Genomic DNA, 26,791 nt, shown 5'->3' on the forward strand with positions numbered 1-26,791 from the left:
ACAATATTATTGTTTTTTTTACTGTATTTTTAATTAAATAAATGTAGCCTTGGTGAGCAGACGAAACTTCTTTTAAAAACATTAAAAATCTTAGTGGTTCTAAACTTTTGGACTGTACTGTATATAAATATATAATGTTTTTGATGTTTTTGAAAGAAGGCTGCACCAATAATGCCATAAATAATGCCAGTCTTCAGTGTCGCATGATCCTTCAGAAATCATTCTAATATGCAGATTTGCTGGTCAAGAAACATTTCTTCTTATCATTGTTGAAAACAGTTGTTCAGAGTTTTGTGGAAACCGTTATACATATTTTTCTGGATACTTTGATGAATAGAAAGTTCAAAAGAACAGCATTTATTTGAAAAATGTAAAAGACTTTCCTGTCACTTTTGATTCATTTACTGCATCCTTGCTTAGCAAAAGTATTTCTGTAAAGTGCCCCTATTATGGCATTTGAAAGGTTCCTATTTTTGTTTTGGAAGTCCCCAACAACAGGTTCATAAGCATGCAAGGTCAAAAAACACTTTGTCTTATAATATGCATTTATTTTTACCTTATTTTCTCAACGACTCCCTAACGATTCGTTCAATGATTAATTTTGCCGACCCCCTCATTTGCGTAATGCTAATCTGTGGTGATTGGTCAGATGACTTCTGCTGGTTAACACGGAGTACAGTATATAGTGCTTGCATCACTTACATTGTATTATAGTAATGATGGTGCTCTGCTCTGTTCTAAAAATAAAGACTCAGAGAGGAAATAAGTTGTTTTGTGTTTGTTAGTGAACCTAGCCCACAGCTCGGTGGTAAACACCCAAGCAGTCATGGTACATTCGTTAGCCCAATGCAGAAACGTATTGATAAAGAACTGCAGTTTCACACCAACATATTCCTCTATTCTTTATCATAACTCCAAGTAATGACAACGACAAACATTTGACACATTTCTAGACAATTGCGAGCAAACACATATTGCTGTTAGCTGGTTAGCCGGAGACCTACAAGTTGCACAGAGCGTACACAAAACACACAACTCGGAATTTGGACATGGAGATGTCAATGACATGTTCGGACTGAACTGTATAAAGGGTTTCAGTCCAGTAACATTACTCTTAGGCCATTGAACTGAAACTCAGAACCTTGTGGATGTTAGACACTGGATTTTAGTCCTTGCTAATTGCATATTTATCTAGAAGATTTTAATTTTTTACTTGGAGGACATGTAGACTTGTGCTGTTTCAGTTGGATTGCACATCAGAACTGGTGAGTCTTTTTGTTTGGGGGCAGTTTTATATCTTGACTCCTTAAAAATGTAACTTATTTAAATTATTTTTTTTTGTGAGAATTATAATTACATTCTTTCCTACAAAACAGTCTATCAAACGTGGCAACAATTATTAATAGTACTTACAGGTTGTGATTCTGAGGAGGGAGAAGCTGGTCCAAATAAACTGGGTACTGACCCATCCTTCAATAACAATCGGCCTGCGAATCCCTCGTTGAACGCATTTAGGTTGAAGAAGCAGTTGTCAGTAGAATGAGGGGAACACACAGCACAAGGTTCGGGTTTCAAATTTTTCTTGGCGTCTGCTCTCGCAATAAGTGGGCGGGCAATAAGCTAATGTGTCGTTGTGACGTCACAACGAAACAGCTTAAGATTCGTTTTATCAACAACTCGTTTAATTGATTCAGAGTCGACTCTTACTTTTGAGGGACATTAACTTAAAGTTGCACGCGCCTCACGAGCAGCAGAACTTTTATTATGCCACAGTCGCCGGCGCCGCTTCCACTTCTCTTCTGGTCATGAGTATGAGGTAACACAGCTCTGTTTCATATTAGATACATTGAGTGTTGAAAATATTATAACGTTACTCTGTGCATTTGCTTTTACACACTGCAGTAAGATTGATCGATTTTAGTATATCAAATTAAATGCTGGATGGCTTATGTTGAAAAATGTTATGCAGTTAATTTTAAAACGTACTGTATCATGGAGAAAATGCTGTATTACTGTTACTAAAAATAAAGCTGCATCTGATTATGCTATATTAGCTACTTCACAAAATAGTGTTTTTCTCTGAGGCATGGTAAAGCATGGTACTCGCAAAAAACAAAGAAAATTAGATTTAAACAAGACTAAACGAGTTGAGCTATTTAACAACAATTAGTTTTTCTGTCCATAAATATATCAAAACAGTTGTTCCCTTGTCTATAAAAACATGTAATATATTAACCCTCTGAAGTCTGAGGCTGATTTGGGGCCTGGAGAAGTTTTGACATGCCCTGACATTTGTGCTTTTTTCAGTTGTTCATAAACATATTAATGACACAAGTGTCATTACACTGTATTCAGCACAAACTAGGCTACCATAATATGTGAGGAACATGTATGTACATGTTTGTGTTTTTGAAGGAATAACGTTTATGCGTGCCTATTGAAAAAACAAATTAAGTCACTGAAATAAGGCCAAAAATATATATTAAATCTGTGTTTACAAGACTTCTGGGTATTGGAGGTTGTAGGCTAGAGTTTTTGCTTCAAAATTATGTAAAAAATTATAATGCCTATTTGTTCATATAAAACAATATATTGATTTAGTTTTTGTAAGACACTTTTTGTCAAGAAACACAGTATGCGTGGAGGCGTGAATCATCATGAATAATGGTCATTTACACCTGAGAAGACAAAGGAATCGCATAAAGAACCTATAATGGTGCTGCATATTAATGAGGCCTTTCAGTCAGGTAGGCTGTGAAAAAACCTCTGTAATCATGTCTCAGCTCAATTTAAAATAAGGGCACTCTGTGTGCACATTTAGTCCACAAATTATTCTAAAGAAGAAGAGGACATATCAGGAACTAACGGCATGTCTTCCAGAGGTCGCAACCATGGCTTTAACATCCAGATAAACACTTTTCAAGACAATAAATACATGATTGAGACGATGTATGCCTGTATTGACTCATAACTTGCCTTTGAATAGCGCTGGCTCTGTGGGTGTGGCCTCATTAGGATAATGAGCTGAATCACGAACTTCTGACATGTGTCTCTTTTCATACAGATTACATAAACACAGAATTTTTGTTTTCGATATGACTTACATGATTTAAAACCTGACATTTCAATGTGTCTTTAGACATAAGTCTATTTTTTGTGATTAGTAGTCACTAAGTTATAGTTTATTTTCTGAGAACTATCAGATTAAACTTTGTTCAGAGGGAGAGGACAGATCATGCATCGTTTTAGTTTTCTTTATTTTACAAAAAGCACAACATTTTGTTTTTACTCTGAGTGTATACAAATAAAAGAAGATATTCTATAGTTTCAATTGATATATTACTTATGTCTCTATGCCAAAAAATGACGGAGTATTTTAAGTCTGCTTTGCTTCAATGTGAATAAACCCCTGCAAAACGTGCCGGCGCGTTTTCAGACCTCCGGGAGTTAAAGCTTCTTTGGTGTTTCCATGATTTCTACAAAATAAAACCGGAAACTGAGGGTAACGCGGGTATGAAGAAATTGACAGGCGGCGACTCACACGTCCCGGAGCCTTGGTTAAAATTGCAATTTTCTAACGATTTACAAATAGTTGCAAACATTTGGGATATTGTAAGTACTCAAGTGAACAAAATATATAGCACTGGCCTAGTGGTTTTTGGATATTTTGCTGCAAAAACATTACATATTGCACCTTTAATATACAGTGCACTTTCAGATTAAAACTTTGCAGGATGTTTTCATTTACTTAGAGCTGTGTTACATACTACATGAAAGTTAATTTTCAAAAATTCATAATAGGGGCACTTTAATAAAACAATATTACTGAACCCAAACTTTTGAATAGTAGTGTAAACTTGAACATATTTTTGTGCTATTAAAAACCATTTCATTTCCGTAATTTGACATGTTTTCTTGTGGAAATAATTATGGGCAGGGCAAGATTAGACTGGATTGTGGCACAACATGTTTTATCCCTTCACAATCCAATCTAATCTTGCCCTGCCCATAATTATTTCCACAAGAAAATGTCAAATTACTGAAATTAAATGGTTTTGGTAAAATAGTAACTGATAGATTGGATTGTGGCACAGCATGTTTTTAACCCTTCACAATCCAGTCTCAGTTAATATTTTAATTCCCTACAGCCTAGGGAATATTTCTGAGACAATAAACATTTTTTAAAGAACAGGTATGAAAACAAACATTTTCTTGAATACTTTGAACTTGATTACTACACAATAAGACCAGGGTCATTTATGAATAAACACATAAGAGCTGTTTTGTTCAGCGTTTTTTCTTTTTTCCAGTCTCTTAGTAGAAGGTAAACACAGAGTGTTTGAGGGAAGTGGAGGTGAATGGGTCTCAGCATCATAGCAGCAGCTGACTGTCATGGATGGCTAACTGCTACAGGCCTCTAGTTTGATATTCTCTGCCATATCTTGTGGAGAGGCATGCTGGAAACAAAAAAAAAAAAAACTACAACAACAACTCTATAACAGTACTTTAATATGGCCTGCTTTCAGGTCAGGGAGAGCAAATGTTTTCCATCTGACAGTTGAAAGCATCTCCAGGGATAATTTACAGTCTCCTTGATGAAAATGTAATTACACTCAGAATGTTTTCTATTGCAGCAGTATTTCATGGGTAGGGGATGGCACCGTGCCAAGGTCATGAGTTCACACACTGATAAAATGTGAAGTGAAAGTGTCAAATGCAAAAATGTAAATGTTATAAAGTCATAAACTGTAAGTTTTAAGCATAGATAGATTTTTTTTAAACCCTGAGATTGTGAATATTCAGGATATGCTTTCTTCTACAGTAATAGTCTGTTGCTTTACGATGAAACGGCGCACATTTGGAAGACCAAACCTGCAAAAATAATGAGAAAAAAAAACTTTGTTTAGTTGAACTGCATGTTCCATGATCAGTTAGCTAGTAGGGGTAAATGGACCACACCTTTATTATAATATTCGAGGTGGAAAATCATAATAAAATAATTTGAATGCTCTGTGGTCAGCATTGATATTGTGGCTTTATCTGTAATCGGACTCTTGCTTGTGTCATTATATTATTAACATTTTACCAAAATTTTGAGTTTTTTGACCTGCTAATTTCGGACATGCAAGTTTTGTCCGTCATTAGAACAGCCGCATCTGAGGCAGTAAGTGCATTGCATTACGTTTTCATCAACTAACAGGTTATGAAGTTTACTGTAGCTATGCGAGTGCTCGTTTTTTCCTGTCATTTGACCAAAATCTCATGTTATTAAAGGGTTAGTTCACCCAAAAAGGAAAATAATGCCATTTATTACTCCCCCTCATGACGTTCTACACCCCTAAGACCTTCGTTCATCTTAGGAACACAAAGTAAGATATTTTTGATGAAATCTGATGGCTCAGTGAGACCTGCATTGCCGCACACACACATATAGTAGCGCGCAAATCACGTGCAGATAGATGCGCATACAGAATCATTATTGTCAACACTGGCTATGTTTACATGCACCAATTTTCGTCAATCCGAATGAATTGAATCTGATTGCAGATATGTTTACATGTACTCTAAACATTGTAATCTAATTCAAATATCCATTTATATACATTCCGATTAAAACTTTTGTGCACGCGCTCAGCGTGTGTGACGTCATATCAATCACACTTGCTGTAACCTGGGTTGTGTCAACAGATGATGATCATGTTTCGACTAGCCAGAGATATTGTCAAAAGCATCATATCTTGGCAATATTAAGAGGATTTGGTATTTCCAATGAATATAGGCCTGTTACATTCTTCTAGTCTATTATTATTACTATTAGGTTAGGCTTCTTTTTTTATTAAATTAATATTATAATAAATTTGCCCTGCAATAATATCATAGCGCATAACTGACGTGCTGTGAGGATAATAAAAGATTAGGCTGTGAGCTATCTTTGAAAATGTTTTAAAAATTTTTTTAGGTCTATCATACAATGAATTATAGGCCTATAATTAAAATTATTAAGAGTGTAGGCTATAATATTTCCTAACACCGCAGTCATCAATGAAAATTAAGTGCAGCTTTACTTCAAGCACTGACTTTAAAAAAAACAACCTGTTCAACCCGAAATACTATTATTCTCATTTTTTTCACTAACCTAAATGTACAGCCACAAGAGAAATAATGGAATAAAGACAGTTATATACCGTTATCATATTATGTTGAAATTCATCTCTGAGAGAATATGCTCCATTAATGCAGCGTCAGACAGCTCCGTCACTTTTTACTTTCACTTTCTGTCGTGAATACAGAACGAAGTTGAGACTTTTTCAGCGTCATAACTCTTGCGCAAAGTTTGCACGTTGCTTCTTATGTGATATCCATTGGCTCCTCTTCTTGTTTTAAAACGGAAAGATTTCCATCCGAAGGGATACAGCTATGCCACTGCCTGTTGGCATACATCTTTACAACTAAAGACGTGAACGTGAACTTGCGCACTGCATAATGCGTGTCAACATTGCACTGCGCACGTGCCCCAGAGACTTCTGAATACAATTGAGGAAGTAGTCGGATTCAAGCGTTTACATGGTAATTTTTTGCTGTTGCATCAGATTAGAAAAGGAATCCCTTCCAATCCGATCGAAATTTCATTAGGATCGAGCTCAATCGGATCGATGTAAGGTGTTTACATGAACGTTTTTCAGTCCAATTACAAATGGATTAGGGTGCTTAGAAACTGAAAAGTTCTAGCATATATTTCTTAGTAACTAAAACACACAGCTTCACTATTAATAGAGAGAGACGCTGCCAGAATTAGTTTGCACACAGTCGCTCTCTCACTAATGCATTCATATAAATGTAATCTTTATTGTGCTACTTTCTCTGTATCTGATTTAGAACGAGCAGAAATCTGTAGAAATATAATAACCCAAAAACAAAAGAACTGATAAAAATAAACTTATGCAGGAGCAATAAGCCTGTGGGCAGTGCTGTGTCATATGCCATAGCTGTGCACAAGGCAACCCGCAGTGAAATAAGGAAAAAACGCAAGGTCTCGAGGCACGTCTTTTAAAAGTTTAACTGATTTGAACTTGAGAGCCACATTTTGGGAATGCTGTGTCATGCGTGAGACACTGCAAAAGAGAGAGCAAAGGTCACATGTATATCTAGTGCGTATTTACATAGAAAAACTATGGAAAAGAAGCGCATTGGAATGAAAAAACACGTTCTGTGTGAACAGCCACTTATTTGTTCATTAATGACATCATCATCATCGACTAGTCAACGTCGACTAGACTTTAATCACATAACTGTTGACTTTTAAAAAAATCTGAAGTCTATGCACAGGCTATTTGAAATAGTATTGGCTCTGACTTGATGACAAATGCTAGACTAAGACACTCTTCTCAGCTCCTCAAATAGCTAAAATATTAGCCTTTATATACAGGCCCGATTTCACAGATTAGGATTAGACCTTAGACAATTAGGATATTCAAGTAGCTTTTATAAATGTGCCTTAGAGAAAAACATTACTGGTGTGCATCTTGAGACAAAACAAGGGCACTGACATATTTTAAGATACGTCAGTGCAAGTTACTTTGAGTTAAACCAGCTCAAACATGCATTTTAGTCTAGGACTAGGCTTAAGTCTTGTTGGTGAAACCAGTGTTTCTTGAGTAAAGATAATGCTGTACTTATTGGAACTACCAGTTCTTTATTTACCCTTGCATTGCAAACAAGCAGAGACAGTCCAGAATTCGTCCACCGTTTCATTCACGATAGAGGCAGTGGAGTTATGAGGTTTGACTGACAGTTTGAGGATCCAATGCAGTTGCAAGGTTTAGTCACAAGCTCTTTTTTTTTAACTTGATTAAAGGATTAGTTCACTTTCAAATGAAAATTACCCCATGATTTACTCAAGCCATTCTAGGTGTATATGACTTTCTTCTTTCTGATGAACACAATTGGAGAAATATTAATAAATATCCATAAATATGGATTTTATTTTTTACATAAACGCATCACTTCACTTCAGAATGCCTTTATAAACCCCCCGGAGCTGTGTGGAGTACATTTATGATGAATGGATGTGGATGGAAGCACTTTCTTCAGTACTTTCTTCTTTCTCATACTTGGTCCCGTTCACACTCATTATAAAGCTTGGATGCTTCAGGATTGTGTTCATCAGAAAGACAAAAGTCATATACACCTAGGATGGCTTGAGGGTGAGTAAATCATGGGGTAATTTTCATTTGAAAGTGAACTAATCCTTTAAATATTTGCAAAACCCACAAACACACATAAATGTGTGACCAATAGTAATGATTTATTTATTAAAAAACAAATAAAAATGATGAAATATGGAGAAATAAGATTTCTGCCCAAAAGCGACCATGTACTAAACTGTATATTAAAAGAAACTGCAATACATTGAATTAAACAAGAAATTTTGAAGTAGAAAAACTGAAATGGACTTGTAAAATGGACTCCAGTTATCTGTTTTATTTAATTTTTTTTCTTTACATTGTACACAAAAGCACCAAGTTGTTACTTCAAGATTTTCTTCCAAAATTACTTTATTTCTAATTTGGAAAACAAAAAGTTGTTAGTTATTTTAAAGCATTAGTTCACTTCAGAATTAAAATTTCCTGACAATTTACTCACCCCCATGTCATCCAAGATGTTTATGTCTTTCTTTCTTCAGTGGAAAAGAAATTAAGGTTTTTGAAGAAAATATTCCAGGATTTTTCTCCATATAGTGGACTTCAGTGGGGTTCAACGGGTTGAATGTCTAAATGTCAGTTTCAGTGCAGCTTCAAAGAGCTCTACATGATCCCAGATGAAGAATAAGGGTTTTATAGTGAAACGATTGGCCATTTCTTAAAAAGTTTTTTTTTTAAAAATGCTTTTTTTTTTTTTTTTTTTTTTTTGGTAAAAGCTGATTGACTTAGTCTTTGTAAACACTTGCTCGATACTTCCGCCTACGGTCACGTGTCCTTTTAATCACGACCCTTAAAACGTGATTGCTTAATGCATGGTGCATCGCAGAGCAGTGCAAAACAAGCATTTGTGGTTAAAAATATATAATTTTTATTTTATTTTTTTAGAAAAAAAAAATAAAGCTGCACTGAAACTGACATTTGGATCTTCAACCCGTTGAACCCCAGTGAAGTCCACTATATGGAGAAAAATCCTGGAGTGTTTTCCTCAAAAACCTTAATTTCTTTTTAACTGAAGAAAGAAAGACATGAACATCTTGGATGACATGGGGGTGAGTAAATTATCAGGAGATTTGAATTCTGAAGTGAACTAAACCTTTAAGAAACTAAATCAGGTCAGTTGTGAGTTCATGTTTACTTTAATCTGAGCTGTTTTCTCAGTGTTGGGCAAATAGAGAGAGCCCAGTGCTGTTTGACTGTTTTACTTTCATTCATCCTGTTATGTACATTGCGTGCACTTTGCTTGAATTCCATATTGTTCTTCATTTTGTTGTAATATTTGATAACAAAAAAATGTATTCTTATTTACTGTGGTGTCCTTAATCTAAACTTATCTTGTTGCTTGTTACCCAGAGCACGTACTAGTTATCTTTCTAACTACAGGCTTTACCTTCTGTTATCTATAACTAAATTGCCCCTTTTTCAGTGACCTGATACTCTATACAGTCATTCTCATAATGACTCTAATGTCATTCATCCTTACACACAGTGTGGAGTTCATTATTCCACTGTGGTAACTGTGAGGGAGGAGGCCTGTCGGAGACTGCTGCTAATGAGCAGCCTCTGTGTTAATTAGGCAAAGGAAGAACAATTGCTTTGAGTTGTGACTGAATGAGGTGGTTTCTGAGAAGGCTGTGAGTGAATGCACCAACTGATATTATTAATATTAATATAACTTGTGTGTCTGATGGCAGACAAAAAAAAACAGGAGTTCACTTGGAGTTTACAGACAAAGTTTGTGAATTTATAAACCAGATGCTAATGTGATATTTTACATTTATACCATCCCGATTTCTACTTATGCTACAGTTATTTTTCACTATTGAGTTGGAATCTTCATTATATTCCAGGATTATGCATGCAAATGTTTTAAATAGTGTTTCTGTAGCAAAAAACTGCCATTAATTTCTGCCAATCAGTTCAAACTTTCTGTTTCAGTAAATATATGCAAAACTGTGATTTAATCCATTTATTTTGTCACTCAGAAACATTCTTGGCATAAAGTCCTTCTCCATTTTTTTCTCTAGATTTCACTTTTTGCAATAAATGTTTTAAATCTCATTGGCTGGAAGGGCTGTTTAGTTGAAATAAGGGGTTCACTTGATTGAAGATTTTAAAGAAACCTTTTGAATTCATTTTAGAACAGTTACATAAAACCTACATTGTTTTTTGCATTTTGCAGTAACATCTCAATAGTCCGTTGTCAGTTATTCCATGTATTTTGTATTTACTATGTATTATAACGTATTATATGTGTTATATTTGTATTATAATGATTTTTGATCGTGGACTATTAAAATGTCTCCACGATCTGCTTCTGAAGAAATATCAAGAAGTATCGTGCTACAGTGCTTTCTATCAGTTGCAGTTCCAGCACCTCCGTCTCCGCATACTGTTCAACGTGACGTACATTCACATCACATTTTAACACAGCGGTAGAGTATTATTCGCAGGACACTTCAATCCACAAAAGTTCATTATTTCTTGTGCCTTGACTTGCCAGTTAAAATTTTCTTTCACGTGCTGATGCGCTGTTCTGACATGCGTTTTTCAGAACGCGTTCACTCGAATCGCGCAGGCACTAAAAGCCTGTCAAACAGCGCCTGATTAGCTATTAAGTTATCTTTAGAGTCCGAATGCTCTAATACTGTCAAATACGCACAAAGTTTACATATACACAGTTGGTTATGTCTAAAGTGAAAGTAAACATTTGAGATGTGTGGCTGTATATTAGATATACGTGCAGGTCTTTAAAATCTGCTTGTCCGTAAAGGGATAGTTCACCCAAAATGAAAATTCTGTCATTATTTACTCACTGTAATGTTGTTTCAAAACTGCAAAACTGTATCCATTTCTTTCTTGTGCAGAACACAAAATAAAATATTTTGGAGAATGTGGGTTAACCAAACAGTTGCTGGTCTCTATTGACTTCCATGGTAGGAAAAACATAGTCACTGTGGACCAGCAACTGTCTGGTTACATTCTTCAAAATAACTTTTATTTTCAACTGAAGAAAGAAACTCATTAGGGTTTAAAACAACTTTAATACATTGGCTTTATTAAGAATCAATGTATAATTTATACAGTGAAGTCTAGTGTTATATTTTTATATTTGTTCATTTAAGTTTTTACTTGAATGCTACTGTTAAATACACCTACTGTAGCTGAAAAAATAAATCATTTTATTAATTTCCTTTGTATAATATGTAGCCTATGTTTTTCTTCCTTTTAAATAACAAAGATAAAAAAAAAAATAACAAATAACAGATAAAAATAATGACAAAGATTTTTATCTTCGCCACTTTGGCCTAAATGTCTGCCATTTTTAATTTTATTTTATATTTTGTAAGGCTTTGTTTTTAAAATAGGGCAATTAGTTTGGCTGTAATGCTTAGACACTTGCAAAATAGTAAAAACAACATGAAGAATCGTGATAAAATCGTGTATCGTGATATTCCTGAAAAAAAAAATCGTGATATGATATTTTTGCCATATCGCCCACCCCTACCTTGGGGTATAAATTTCACTCTGTTTTTTTTTTTTTTTTTTTTTTTTACATGCATGTCAGTATTAGATTCAATTCTTTCAATTCATGTTAGATTCAATTCTTGTCCTTTTTTGCTGCTGATATTTATTTTAGTTCTATCTCTTCATATATCATGTTGCAAGACTGACAAATCGCATTTCGGTAACCCAAGCAAATGTGTGTTTCAGAGACGCTCAGGGCCTGAGAACCTGTGAATGAGGACACCACTGAAATCAACTCCAGTTTCGGGTATGAAAACACACTATCTAAATAATTTGTTGTGTTTGTGCATCCTTGTCTTGCATAGCTGGCAATCTGCCTCCAGAAATAGCTCTAATTAGAAGATGACATGTCTCTACAGAGCTCTCTTGTGATACACAGTTGTGTCTCATGATGTTCTCATACAGTCATCTTCAGTTCAGGCTTGATGAAAGAGATTTACAGAGATTTGGCTGTTCCAGAAAGGAAGTGTTTTTGTTTTTTCTCTCTCGACAAAGTTGATGTTTTTCCCTTTTCCCCATGAACTTTATTTGACTGTCTTTCACACCTTGCTGTCCGTTACTATACCTAAAGGCTCTGATATAGTTTGATATACGTGACCAGCGGGATACTGTTAGCGAACATCCTGATGCCGCCCTGCGTTTAGATGAATATGTAAATATGTTCTGTGCCCTTTCCTCTTAATAACAGAACAAACACTGAACAAAAATGACAGGAGTTAAGAAAACATCCTATCATAGCGATGTGGACGTTTGCATGAGCTCTGCAAGTCGGCACTCCAGTCAAGTCATATCACGTTTATTTATATAGCACTTTATACAATGACAAAAATGTCGGTGTCGGTATCTCTTTCAATCAGAAATACAACATAATTTTCTACTATAAAGTGTCTCTCCAGTGTGTTCATATTTTTACTCTCGGACGTCTGACCTTGACTGACTGAACAGAAGAAATGGACTGGAGAAGACTTTCACGTCAAAGAAGGCGGAGCCTCAGAACCACACTCACCTATTACGTAATCGTAATAGTACTGTACTGTACTGTACTGGTACTGTAGTTTAAAGGTGTTTACCAGTCAAAGCAAACTTTTCCAGGAAGTTCTACAAAACTCCAAACGATCTTCGTTTTGGCCAAATTTAGTTTAAAATGATGTCATTCTAGTTAATTTCTTCGATTTCGCTTGAAGTATATCAGGGCCTTAACAGTTTAAGGTCATAGTCAAAATTGCCCTTTTTTACTTTGTTTTTTTAAATACACATTTCTGGTCTTATTGCATAGCTTGGTTCTGAAATACTTGGTTCTGATTGGTAAGTAGTGGCGTTGAGCTGTCGGATATTTTTATAAAATGGCTACTAGTTCATATTTGATTGTCCATGGCAAAATACAGGTTCTACTTTTACGCACAGACACACACTAATAGGCTAATATATATAAATATTCTTTAACATTAATTTTAATTACTATTAATTTACTACATAATTTTAAATTATTAAGGTACATTAATAATATATACAGTGTCTTCCACAAATATTGGCACCCTTAGTAAATATGAGCAAAGGCTGCTGTGAAAATAAATCTGCATTGTTTATCTTTTTGATCTTTCATTCAAAAAATTCTAACCTTTCATTGAAGGAAAAGAATTGAAAATGGGGGGAAAAGCTCATTATGAAATAAAAATGTTTTTGTCTAGTTCATGTTGGCCACAATTATTGGCACCCAATTATTGGAATGTCCTTTTTCCAAGATAACAGCTCTGAGTCTTCTTCTGTAACGCCTGATGAGTTTGGAGAACACCTGAAAAGAGATTAGAGACCATTCCTTCATACAGAATCTCTCCAGATCCTTCAGATTCCCAGCTCCATGTTGGTGCTTCTTCTCTTCAGTTCACTCCACTCATTTTCTTTAGGGTTCAGGTCAGGGGACTGGGATGGCCATGGCAGAAGCTTCATTTTGTGCTCAGTGACACATTTTTTTCTTGGTTCTGATGTTTGTTTTGGATCATTGTCCTGATGGAAGATCCACTCACGGCCCATTATTGGATTTCTAGCTGAAGTGGTCAGGTTTAGATTTTTTTATCTGTTGGTATTTGATAGAATCCATGATGCCATGTATCTGAACAAGATGTCCAGGACCTCCAGCAGAAAAATAAGCCCACGACTTTAAAGATCCAACAGCATTTTTAACCGTGGGCATGGGGTACTTTTTACCCATGTGTGCACCAAACCCATCTGGTGGGTTTGCTGCCAAAAAGCTATTTTTTTTTTAGTTTCATCTGACCATAGAAGCCAGTCCCATTTGAAGTTCCAGTCGTGTCTGACAACTGAATATGCTGGAGATTGTTTTTGGATGAGCAAAGAAGGATTTTTCTTGAAACCCTCCCAAACAACTTGTGGGGATGTAGGTGCTGTTTGATAATTTTTTTTAGGCTTTCTGAGACTCTGCAATTCTCCAGCTGTGATCCTTGGAGAGGCTTTGGCCAGTCAAACTTTCCTCCTCACCACACATTAAGATGATTTAGACACACGTCCTCTTCCAGGCAGATTTGTAACATCTTTAGTTGATTGGAACTTCTTAATTATTGCCCTGATAGTGGAAATGGGGATTTTCAATGTGTTAGCTTTTTTCTTATACCCATTTTCTATTTTGTGAAGCTCAATGATCTTTTGCTGCACATCAGAACTATATTATTTGTTTTTTCTCTTTGTGATAAATGATTAAGGGAATTTGGCCTTTTTGTTTCCTCATATTTGTACTCCTGTGGAACAGGAAGTCATGGCTGCACAATTTCATGCTCCGTCACCCTGGTGTTCTAAAAAATGTAAATGTGAATGGGAATATACTTCAGAGATATTTTACTCAGAAGAATTTCTAGGGATGCCAATAATTGTGGCAAGCGTGTATTGGAGAAAAACATTTATTTCGTAATGAGCTTTTCCCCCCATTTTCAATTCTTTTCCTTCAATGAAAGGTTAGAATTTTGTGAATTTTTTGAATGAAAGATCAAAAAGATAAACAATGTAGATTTATTTATTAAAGGCGGTTACAGCCACCTTTGCTCATATTTACTAAGGGTGCCAATATTTGTGGAGGACACTGTAAATCAATACTGTAATATTGTTTCAGTGTTCATCTTGTTGCGAAGTTAGAATGGTCAACACCATTTTATGTTTCATGACTTTAAACCAGGCAAGGTACAAAAACAAGACCAAGTCCCAACACAACTCAAGGCCCACAGGAATCTGCTTGTCCTCTCTAAATAGCTGGATTTATTTAACCAGGCTGTTTTGCTTGGTCTGTATCATCTGATATGCAAGTCATCAGGGAACTGAGAATGATCTCTATCTGAAGCAACAGTGAGAGAGAGTCAGTAAGAGGAAGTGAGTGGGGTGCCAGAATGTCCTGTTGTCTAACTGAGTATCTAAGTAACTTATGCAATCCAGACTTCTCACGCTTTGTGAAAAATATGAAACTTTTTTTTTTTTAAGCATGGCAAATAATGTAAAAATGTCAAAAGTACTAAAAATCTATCAAAATTGCAACAGTTGTTTAAAGGAATAGTTCACCCAAAAATAAAAATGATCCCATGATCCCACCCTCAAGCCATCCTAGATATATATAACTTTCTTTCAGCAGAACACTAGTTATATTATATAATATCCTGTCTCTTCCCAGCTTTGTAATAGCATTGAAACATTTAATTGAAAACAGAAGCGAAGCAATGTGTTTTTGTAAGAAACATATCCATATTTAAAACTTTATAAACCATAATCACTGGCTTCCGGCAATGACCGTACGTGCATTCCACGTCCGTCATTACTCACCTAAGCTTAAGCTACGCCTACGTCATATGTCCTACGTCATGCATCAGGTCAGAGGTCACCCTTCCTCCAGAACTCGACTCTTTCATGAATGCACGTGCGGTCATTTCCGGAAGCCAGTGATTATAGTTTATAAAGTTTTAAATATGGATATTTTTCTCATAAAATCCCATCGCTTCGTTTCAAAAGGCCTTTATTAACCTACTGGAGTTGTATGGATTACTTTTATGATCGATGGATGCACTTTTTGGAGCTTCAAAAACTTGGGCATTATTCAATGCCATTGCAAAGCTGGGAAGAGCCAGGATATTATTTAAAGGTGCCCTAGAACCAGTTTTTACAAGATGTAATGTAAGTCTAAGGTGTCCCCTGAATGTGTCTGTGAAGTTTCAGCTCAAAATACCCCATAGATTTTTTTTTTTATAAATTTTTTTTTGTAACAGCCTATTTTGAAGCATCAAACTATGCACCAATTCAGCGTGTGCGGCCCCTTTAAGTCCTCATGCTCCCTGCCCCCCCGAGCTCTCGACTATTATACAGTGCATTTACAAAGTTCACACAGCTAATATAACCCTCAAATGGATCTTTACCAAATCTTCGTCATGCATACTGCATGCATGCATATTGGATAGTATTGTATTTATTTGGATGTTTACATTTGATTCTGAGTGAATTTGAGGCTGTCCTCCGTGGCTAACGGCTAATGCTACACTGTTGGAGAGATTTATAAAGAATGAAGTTGTGTTTATGAATTATACAGACTGCAAGTGTTTAAAAAATGAAAATAGCGACGGCTCTTGTCTCCGTGAATACAGTAAGAAATGATGGTAACTTTAACCACATTTAACAGTACATTAGCAACATGCTAACGAAACATTTAGAAAGACAATTTACAAATATCACTAAAAATATCATGATATCATGGATCATGTCAGTTATTATTGCTCCATCTGCCATTTTTTGCTATTGTTCATGCTTGCTTACCTAGTCTGATGATTCAGCTGTGCACAGATCCAGACGTTAATACTGGCTGCCCTTGTGTAATGCCTTGAACATGGGCTGGCATATGCAAATATTGGGGGTGTACATATTAATGATCCCGACTGTTACGTAACAGTCAGTGTTATGTTGAGATTCGCCTGTTTTTCAGAGGTCTTTTAAACAAATGAGATTTATATAAGAAGGAGGAAACAATGGTGTTTGAGACTCACTGTATCTCATTTCCATGTACTGAACTCTTGTTATTCAACTATGCCGAGGTAAATTCAATTTTTGATTCGATGGCACCTTTAATATAACTCAATTTAATAAAAGTTATTAAATAATACTTCTTTTAATTTAATATAGGTCTAAACTACATACAACAGCAGCTCACACTCTGAAAAGTATAAATTGTCTTTTTTTTTTTGTTTTTTTTTTTTTTACTAGAAAATAGTTAAAATCTGAATCTCTGAAATGCCAAAGTCACACAGCAAGATCAAATTTAGTAATGCAGAGCTGCCTGGATATCAAATAATCACTGTATGAATGTGAAGATTGTTTTAATGGTATTTAATTTAGCAACATTGAATATTGCATGTATATTTGATGCGTAAATTCAATCCGTAAAAAATGTGTGATATCTCGTCAAACAACTGTACATGAGCATCTTTAGAAAACACAGTGGCCACAAAGTAAAGTTTTGTGACACAAAATGCAGGTTAATTTTACATCGCTACCAAATTAATAATATATACATACATTACTGATATTCACTATAGTGTCCAGTTCTAGTAGCAATGTCATAGAAAGTCTTTAGAATACTTCTAACTTTGATATCAAAATTCACTATTGGAGCACATCTGACTTAGAGACCTGATTTATCTGTGGTGCACGGTGAGGTTTAATTAAAGCAGCTTAATTAAGTGTGCAATCTGCATGTACAATGTCAGATTGCTCTGAAATGAAGCTACGCAGCATCTGTGTGGGCATGTGACGGTGTGAAGGTCAGTATGTACTGTAATTCCATCCCTTCTGTTCACATAGAGCTCTAACCCTCACCCACAGTCATTAGTTCTGTCATGACAAATAGTAGGCTTAGCTGTAATGCTTTTTAAGGTGTGCAATGTTTAAAAGTGTCTGAAAGCAGCTTTAATTAGCTTTTGAAAGAGTAGAAATCACCCTTAGGCAGCAACAGACACCTTCTAATGCACAACCAAATGGTGCGAGAAGTTCCACACACATTTGAGACCAGAGCATGTTAGAACAGAGACTCCTGTTGGTTAAAATGAGGCAAATCATCAGGAATAGTTTGGTCACTGTTTTTCCATTGAACAGCAGTTGTTTACCTGTTACAGTATCACAGGTGATGGTTGGAATCTTTGAAAATAGGTGTAGGCCTGTTACCAACATCTGTTTCATGACATTTGAGGTGTGTCGCGCTGGTAGAAGACTTAGCTTTTTGCCCCTCAGAAATTTCACACTAGATCTTTGAAGCTCCTTTGTTTTTCAGCCCTTGCGTGACAAAAGCTTCAGGCCTTTTGCCCTAAATGCTTGTAAAATTTAGAAGGTACAAGGAAACTTCATCTGGATTTAGGTGTTTTACAAAGGACAAGCTGCCAGAATCTCCCAAAACACAGTTGCATTATTCTGTCTTAAAATGAATTCTTTATCTCTCTCTGAGTTGTTGATAGCCTGTGAAAAAGTCATTTTTACTGGAAGAATGTTTAGGTAGGTAAGTTGCTCGGTATAGGTAGGTAGACAGATAGACATTTTTTCAGATAGACAGATTATCATTTTTTTCTTCATGCCTTAAAATAGCTTGAATGTAACTCTACTCCCTTGCCTCATTTAGTATACATGGATCAATGAATATGCAAATTAGCCCCGCCTCCACACACACCAGCTCAGAGATCCACTCGTTCAACTTACTGAGGTAAACTCTGCACAATGGGATCGCTCTTTGCAACATCGGACACATGATGGTAATTAATATGATTAGCCTTTATCAAGCAGCTAATAATGCATTGTTAATGTTACACAAACCATGTTCTTGTTCTTCATCTCAGAGTCAGGATACAGGATGTAGGCTACAGGATGGGAGGGAAAAAAAAAGAAAAAAAAATTGCAATTTTTTATCACTAAACTACTGTCATAAAAAGTTATATCTTTGTATATACATAACTCCTGAATAAAAATTAAAATTTGTTTGGACTGATTAAAATAAAAAAAAAAGTTTTGAACAAATTTGATTGGTTTGTCGATAGTGAGCGCAAATGCAGGTGATAAGCGGTTTTATTAAGCGAGTCATTGAGTCGTTCATTCACGATTCGTTCAAACGGGCGATTCATCAAGAATGAGACAGATGTTTGTGAATGGGTCATTGAATCTTTGACTTAAACGATTTGTTCAAAACACTGAATCATTCAAAACACGATTGAGTGTTGCTGTGAGATGTTGTGATCTTTGTTTGGATTCATCGGGTCTATTTTCGCTGCTAAAATAGACCAAAAAAGTCATTATTTCGTCTAAAATGTAAGTGACTTAATATTATTAACTTGTTTGTTGAACTGTCATATCAGTGTCACATTTTCAATCGCGAGGTGATGGTCAATTAAGTGATGGTCATTTGTCAGCTCTCTTGGTCGTCAGGTCATGTGATGTATGTTGCTGAACTGTATTCAAATGTTATAAATATAAAAACACCACATTTTGAAATTTAAATGCAGTATGTCTATTTAGTTTATTTGTGTGTGTTGCGCTCATAGACTTTAGAAAACGGCGCTCATTTGTTTGATTTCTCCTCGAGAAGCTGCGCAAGCCTCAAAAGTTTAAGGTTCTTGCAGTTGCCGAAACTGTCGTATTCGTTTTTTCATATTCGTCATTTGGTGGCTCTCAATTGTCAAAAACACCCCTCAAAATATTTGCTATGGATGCGAAAAATGGAGAAAATCAAACCATCCGAATTAATTTTTATGACAGACGGAAGTTTCAGAGGCTGCAAACGTATAAAACGTGAGGTCGTATTTAGCTTTATATACCGTTCAAAAGTTTGGGGTCAGTAAGATTTTTTAATGTTTTAAAAGAAGTATCTTCTGCTCACAAAGCCTGCATTTATTTGATTAAAAATACAAACAAAAACAGTAATATTGTGAAATATTATTCCAGTTTAAAACAGCTGTTTTCTATGTGTCATTTATTCCTGTGATCAAAGCTGAATTTTCAGCATCATTACTCCAGTCTTCAGTGTCACATGATCCTTCAGAAATCATTCTGAAATGATGATTTGATGCTCAAGAAACATTTATGATTATTATCAATATTGAAAACAGTTATTTACATTGTTATTTCATGATGCTATGATGAATAGAAAGTTCAAAAGAGCAGAAAGTTTCAGAAAGTTCTGAAATCTAAATCTTTTGTAACATTAAACACTACCGTTCAAAAGTTTGGGGTCAGTAAGAATTTTAATTTTATTTTTGGGGGATAGAAATAAAATTAATCAATACTTTTATTCATCAAGGATTAGTTAAACTGATCAAAAGTTACAGTAAAGAAAATTATAATGTTAGAAAATATTCTATTTTACATAAATGCTGTTCTTTTGAACTTTCTATTCATCAAAGAATTTTGAAAAAATTAGCCTGCAATTAACTAGCTTTGGGGGGGCCCAGCTTGCAAAAGGTTGAGAACCCCTGGACTAGACTAATCGATTCTTGGGATTTTAGAATCGATATCAGTTTGTAAAAATGAGAACCCAGCCCTAGTACCAGGACATAATGAGAGCGATTGCGTGTGTGAATTAGTCATACCGTCTCTCTATTAATTGTGAAGCTGTGAGTTGTAAATGGTTACCTCAAAAGTAGAAAAATACATGCTATAATAACTTTTGAGTTTCTAAGCTACTTTAGTAATAAATCACAGGACAGCGCTGACAACAAGTTTCTGCGTTCCTCTGTGCACGCGATCTTCACAGCTACCATTTGTATGCGTGTTTGTGCCACAATGTAGCTGCGGTAGCTCGATATAATAATACACATCCGATCGTCTAATCGCTTGAATGCCCAAACTGTCAAACTGTAAAACACATAACGTTACTACTGACAAAGTTTAGTGAAGACGCAAAGCTCACCGCTCGCGTTCTGTCAGTGTTGACTCGGCGTTCACCTCTGTGTTGATTCCATGCCGCAGACTGGATGGGGCGGAGTCACATGGATACACATGCGGTAGTATGTTTTTAAGGGGGAAGTATTAACAGGATTAAAAAAAATGAAATAACCGGCATGGGAAAATTACGTCTTTTAGAGATTCTGAATTTCGGTTTCGATTACTTTTTGATTAATCGTCCAGCCCTAATACTGTATAAACAAGATTAAAAACTTGATTTTCACCACAGGGGGACTTTAGGTTGTTTTACTGTTGGTGTAGGTAGAATTTAAGACCAAAACTTTGACTGAGCGATAAGATGCCTGCTCAGACGAGAGGATAAGACCTGATTGAACTTTGTGTGAAACTTTATCAGTTCAGATGGGGTTGCTAATTAAAGTCAACTGTGTTTTTAGTTAGCTTTTTCACACACTTTAGTTCTACTTTCTGTGTTTGGTTGTGTAGGGCAGGCCTGGTGTGTTTGTGCATTGTGGGTATAGGGTGACGTCAAGAGGGAAAATCAGCCTGCCAATAAGTGGCACATTTTGGCAGTGACCCCCTCACGTGTGCGTGTGTGTATATGTGTGTCCCAGCCTGTGCCCTGCAGCACATTAGCAGCATGTGCAGGGAACACCATTGATTTCTTATTGGCGCCACACTGTGACACACCAGCCAATTCTCCCTTCATTTTTCCCATTTTACCAGTCAGGAACTTTAAAAATAGCCACACCAATAAAGAAAGCTGCTCTCCTGCAGGGGAAGGTATGACTCAGGAAGAAGTGGAGAGAACCTGAGTGTTAACCATGGCCTGCTATTATGTGTTATGTACTCGTGTAGCATTCTGACTACAGGGAGCCACTGTCATCAATGCAGGTTGTAGTGATGAAGCAAAAGGGTGATCTAAAACTTTACTTTCTTTGACAGACTCTCCAACAAAGTTGTTTTGTGTATAGAGCCCCAAGCAACCAAATGTCAAGATAATATCGAATGGGCAAATATGTGAAAATTGGATCTACAGGCTAAGGATTTTTGTTAACCTAGTTACTGCAAGTGCTTAAACAGAATGTTATTTTGCAGCAGATGTTTTTGGCAGCTCTATCCATTACCAGGCAAACAGTGGGTTCATCTTACAATCTAATGGTGTTGCTGGATAACTTTAGCACTGTATGGACAGTAGGGGTGTAACGGTACACAAAACTCACGGTTCAGTACGTACCTCGGTTTTGAAGTCACGGTTCGGTACAGTTTTCGGTACAGCAGGTGGAGAAAAAACTAAACATAAAATTGCTTTTTTTTATTATTAAACAGAGGTTTACTGAACAAATTGTGTTTTTGTCTTTAAATATATTAAATTAAATTAAAACGAACTTCTTAAGGATAAAAAAATGATCTCTGCTAATGCTATAAACTATGTAGGGAGCCCTAACTTGAAAGAAGCCCAAACTATTAGCCTAAATTCAATAGCTTTTTATTTTTAGATGGATTTTAAATGGCTTTTCTGAGGTAAATGCATCATGACATATTGTTGAATACGGAGGCTTTCATTGATGTCTTTCCACCATTGAAACACTGAATGAGCGATTACATGAGATATGACCGTTTCAGTAAGTTGTACTGAATCTTGCAACATACCTTCAGATGTTCTTTCATGTTTATTCTGTAACTAGTATTAAGGAGGAAGAGATGAACACATTCACTTGCGCTCCGCGCTCGCGCTGTTGGTTGAACTGAGACGCCTGTGCAGTGATCTGTCACCCCACATCAAAGCACGTCAAAATGGCATTTTCTGTTTAAACTTCATGATTTTGTGGACAGAATTTGAAGGATGACACTTTGTTTCTTATCGAACGTAACAAAACGCAGAGCTTATTGCGGTTATTGGTGGTGAATATTGGTTGCAATGTAATGCTTCGGTACACACGTGCACCGTACCGAAAGCCCTGTACCGAAACGGTTCGGTACAAATACGTGTACCGTTACACCCCTAATGGACAGGATTAGATTTCTAAACAACATTTACAGATATTAACATTGGATGACTTTGAATACATGTACTGATTTGTACAGGATTGAGAACTCTGTAGTTTTTACTGTAGATGCTTTTACTATAGTGACGGTTCTGAGCAGATTGTGATTCGCACTTTTCTGTTAATTTCATTTTTTTTTTTTTTTATGTCAGATACTAGCAGTACTTTTTTAGGCAGCGACTGTTATCAACTATTTTTAAAGGGGACCCTTTTATGCAAAATTCACTTTTGCATGGTGTTTGGACATAAATGTGTGTTGGCAGTGTGTGTACAGATCCACCCTATAGTGATAAAAATCCTCCCACTCCTTTTTTTTTAATCCCCATAAATCATAAGCAGTGTGTCAGAACAAGCTGTTTCCAGATCCCTGGCATTGTGACGTCACAAAAACACTGAAGTTTGAACATAGAACATGCTAAAAATGTGCTACTTAAGGATATACAAGTAAAAACTGTCTCAGAGTGATACTGGATATGGCAGTGATGAAGGTGCGGGCACTTTATTACAGTTCAGCTAAGTTTCTTTATGGGTATAAAGTTTACCAGTTTATTAAGCACCCCCCAAAAGGCATAAGGTCTTTATATATTAGTTTACTGTTAGTTGTAACAAGTTTTTCTGTGTACTTCGCTATGTATGTTGTTGATAATTCAAGGGAAAGAGAGAGAGCTTCTGGATAATATTTTAATGCACACTTGCAGTGTTTTATTAAGCTTTTACAGTCATGTTCTTGATTGAAAACGGACGCTTCATCTTTTGTCTTAAGTACAATAAACGTCATAAAACTCATCTGTATAATGTAGAATTTTGGCCATCATTCGGACGGTACAACAGGCCTGTACTAATGTAGTGGATTTAAAACAAGAAGATAATATAAGTTATAACCGTAATTGAACTAAACTATACCTTTTCTGTCTTCATGCATCATATATTCGCAGTTTCTGACATTATAGTGCGTCCTGACTGAATCCTGAGGGGAGGACGAGCTCTTGAAGCTCCGCCCTCTTAGGCCAAGCACAGCAGCTCATTTGCATTTAAAAGGACCACACTAAAACGGTGTGTTTTCGCTCAACCACTAAAAGTGGCAATTTTAACATGCTATAAAAAATTGTTTTTGAGGTATTTCAAGCTAAAACTTCACATACACACTCTGGGGACACCAGAAACTTATTTTACATCTTGTAAAATGGGGCAAAATAGGTCCCCTTTAATAAAAACTGTTAAATGTAAACTTGTTTTACACACAAAGTTGGGAATATGTTTTAAATCAGGGCTCTCAAACTCAAATTGGCGGGGGGCCGTTTCTGTGATTGACACCTCATAGGAGGGCCATATTAACATTCAAGCGCAAGAAAGTGCAACATTTCAGAAAATTTACTTTCCTTTGCATTATTTCTCATTTACATCAAATTTGCCTATTAAAATATCTTTATACCTATACTATAAATATTTTATTTACCATACTAAATGTAAACAGTAGTGTCTCTCTCATTGTTACAGAGTGTAATATAATTATATAATACTATTACTAATATAATACTACTAATATAATACTATTAATTGCAATAGTCTGGTGCAACTTCTCACATCCAACAAGGTGCATGGAAAAATTAGTAATTTAGGAAAAAAACCATCAACAATTGTGGCATGGAGGGGTCCAACAAAAAACTGGAGCTATATATCTATATATCAACTTTATTTTGCCAAAAAATAAAAATCTCTCATTGTTACATACATTATTAGTTTTTAATAGTATTTAGTATTTTCCCTTACTTTATGTTAGCTTAAATAACATTAAAATCTTGCACTGACCAACACTGTAATGAACAAATACAATCCCTGAATACATTTGTACACTCTTCTGTTTCTTGACAGGCACCTGGCAGCGCAATTGTCCAAGATGCCGTTTGAGCATTGGTAACGTTTAATGGCTGCATCGGACGTGCTTCGGTAGTTTAACCGCTCGATGCTCGTGACTTAAAGTCGAGTGCTTTTACTGTGATTTAGGCAAGCGCGCTCATAATAGAAGTGACGCGGTTGAGAGCGCGGCCCATGGTTGCATAGCAACGACAGACGCCACTGGAGCGAAAGCGCATTGGAAAGAAGGAGAATGCGGCGCGGCCGCTTATGTGACGTGATACGTGAATGCCCCCAGAGAACGGCGACTTTTTCTTTGCATATCAGACAGGTAGCAACTAGAGAATAATAATAATAATAATAATAATTCAGCGGGCCGGATTATGTTTTATTTTTGAGATCAGTTGCGAGCCGGGTAGAGGGGGAGGGTGGGCCGTAAATGGCCCGCGGGCCGGCAGTTTGAGACCACTGTTTTAAATCCATAATGAAGATTTGCCAGAAAATGCAACAATACATTTTGCTTTAATTATGGTATTCTACCAAAGTCAAAAAATGAGTTCAACTTTTATGGGGGGAAAAAAGTACCACAGAAATTTCTACATTTCTAAATTACCAAAACAACAAAAAACAATTGGTAATTATTTCAATAACTTGTGTCAAGAAATCACAAACTTGTTTGATTTGGATGGAATTAAAATGGCAAAGTTCATCTAGGTAAACTTCCTTAGTGGAAAAGTAGTATTTTTTGATTTGAATTTTTGAGTATATTTTGATAGTGAGTATAGATTTGACAGTGAAGATACCATGGGTCAGCCCTACATGCCTCAGTAAGTGATTGGATCCCAACCGCACACCCACTTTTCCTATTCTATACATAGCTTCCTGTGATCAATAAGAGTCATGCAGGCAGTGGTTTAACAGTTTGTCTATTGGAAACACACTCCAACATGTAATCAATCACCCGCTTTAGAATGAGTCCACTTTTTACCCTTCCTCCCTTGTGCCTCTATATTTGTGTCTATAACACCCTGTATCTCTTTTTGTCTTTCCTCTCCAATTCTCATCTTGCCTCAATTTACCACACAGATTATGATAATCATGTCACAGTAGAAGTATAGACAGATGTTTGCTTGTTGTTTGAGGCTTTTTTGCCTCTGATTTTCCCTGTATCAACTCCTGCTGTCTTTTACATCCATAGCTGTTTTTTATTGGTTGTTGTCTTTTTAACTGCCCAGTGGTGCTGATCAAAGCCTATTGATTCAAACTGCTTTTTTGACGTTGCAGCTTAGGGAGGAAGAGGCAGGGTGGCACAGGGGAGAGAGAGAGAGAGAGAGAGAGAGAGAGAGGATAGGGACTGTCTTTTTTGCACAGGACAGGGCTGAAGGCTACTGCTACATTGGATTCTCATGCTTCTCTCTCGGCAGGACTAACCGACAGTGTATGGAAGCACACTGATCTACCAGAATGACGAGTGCTGCTCCCGCCCGGAAACCGTACCGAAAGGCTCCTCCGCAGCACCGTGAGACACGTCACACTGTTCCAGTATTTCGAGAGGATGTTAGCGGGAGTGCCTTGCCCTCCGCCAACCCTGCACCGTCAGCCCAGCCTGACCCCTGCCAGGTAATTTTTTCCAGAGATCATGCACCTATTTTGCAGCGTACGCGATTTACAGGCCCTTATCCACAATGCCCTGAGAGACCCATATGGTCGCAAGAATCTGAGAGCGAGCTGGATGTCTCAAGCCTGTCTAGTTTGGAAGTTAGTGTCCTCCCCCCACCACGAATCTTCAGCCACGGTTCTCTTGGTATGAGACTTCCTCCCAAGCATCTCCGGCAACAAAGAATGAACCGTTTTATCAGTCGTAGTGATGACCTACTGGCGCTCTCTCCTGGCGATGATCTCTCCTCCTCGGAAGGCTCCCAGCAGTGCGTTCGAGGCAGCTCCCCGTCACATTCCAGCAGGAGTGCGGAACGATCCTTGGTCTTCAAAGAGAAAGCGGAGATATTTGTACCCAGGAAAGAACAGAGTCCACCCCATGCAGCATCTGTGATGCATGCCCATCCACTGAAGAGCATCCTCAAGCAGTCTCATCAGTTGGGAGTGTACTCTTCCGACAGTCTGCGCAAGTCTAAGTCGGCAGAGATGCTAGGCCAGACGCGAAGTCGTGGACGTAGCAGGAAGCCCAAAAGCAAGTCCTTGGATAGAGAAAAGGGCGTGCGAGTCTCTCCCACAGGACATGCTACT

At 36.6% G+C, this 26,791-nt stretch overlaps 1 protein-coding gene across 12 annotated transcripts in view; it reads left to right on the plus strand.

The window, feature by feature from the left end:
• tjap1 (tight junction associated protein 1 (peripheral)) overlaps positions 1-26,791 on the plus strand; it is a 149,202-nt gene that overhangs the window by 66,981 nt on the left and 55,430 nt on the right. For 4 of the 12 annotated variants that reach the window (XM_067386791.1, XM_067386781.1, XM_067386782.1 and 1 more), the window contains 2 exons: positions 11,913-11,973; positions 25,972-26,167. The exons of 5 other annotated variants lie outside the window; for them this stretch is intronic. In XM_067386791.1, coding sequence (XP_067242892.1) covers positions 26,012-26,167 — 156 coding nt within the window. In that variant the 5' untranslated portion in view covers positions 11,913-11,973; positions 25,972-26,011. The remainder of the gene's footprint in view (positions 1-11,912; positions 11,974-25,971; positions 26,168-26,791) is intronic. 3 more of the 12 variants (XM_067386786.1, XM_067386785.1, XM_067386793.1) reach the window with 2 other exon arrangements.

The sequence above is a fragment of the Chanodichthys erythropterus genome, chromosome 5, assembly GCF_024489055.1.
Source record: "Chanodichthys erythropterus isolate Z2021 chromosome 5, ASM2448905v1, whole genome shotgun sequence".
Lineage (NCBI taxonomy): Eukaryota > Metazoa > Chordata > Actinopteri > Cypriniformes > Xenocyprididae > Chanodichthys > Chanodichthys erythropterus.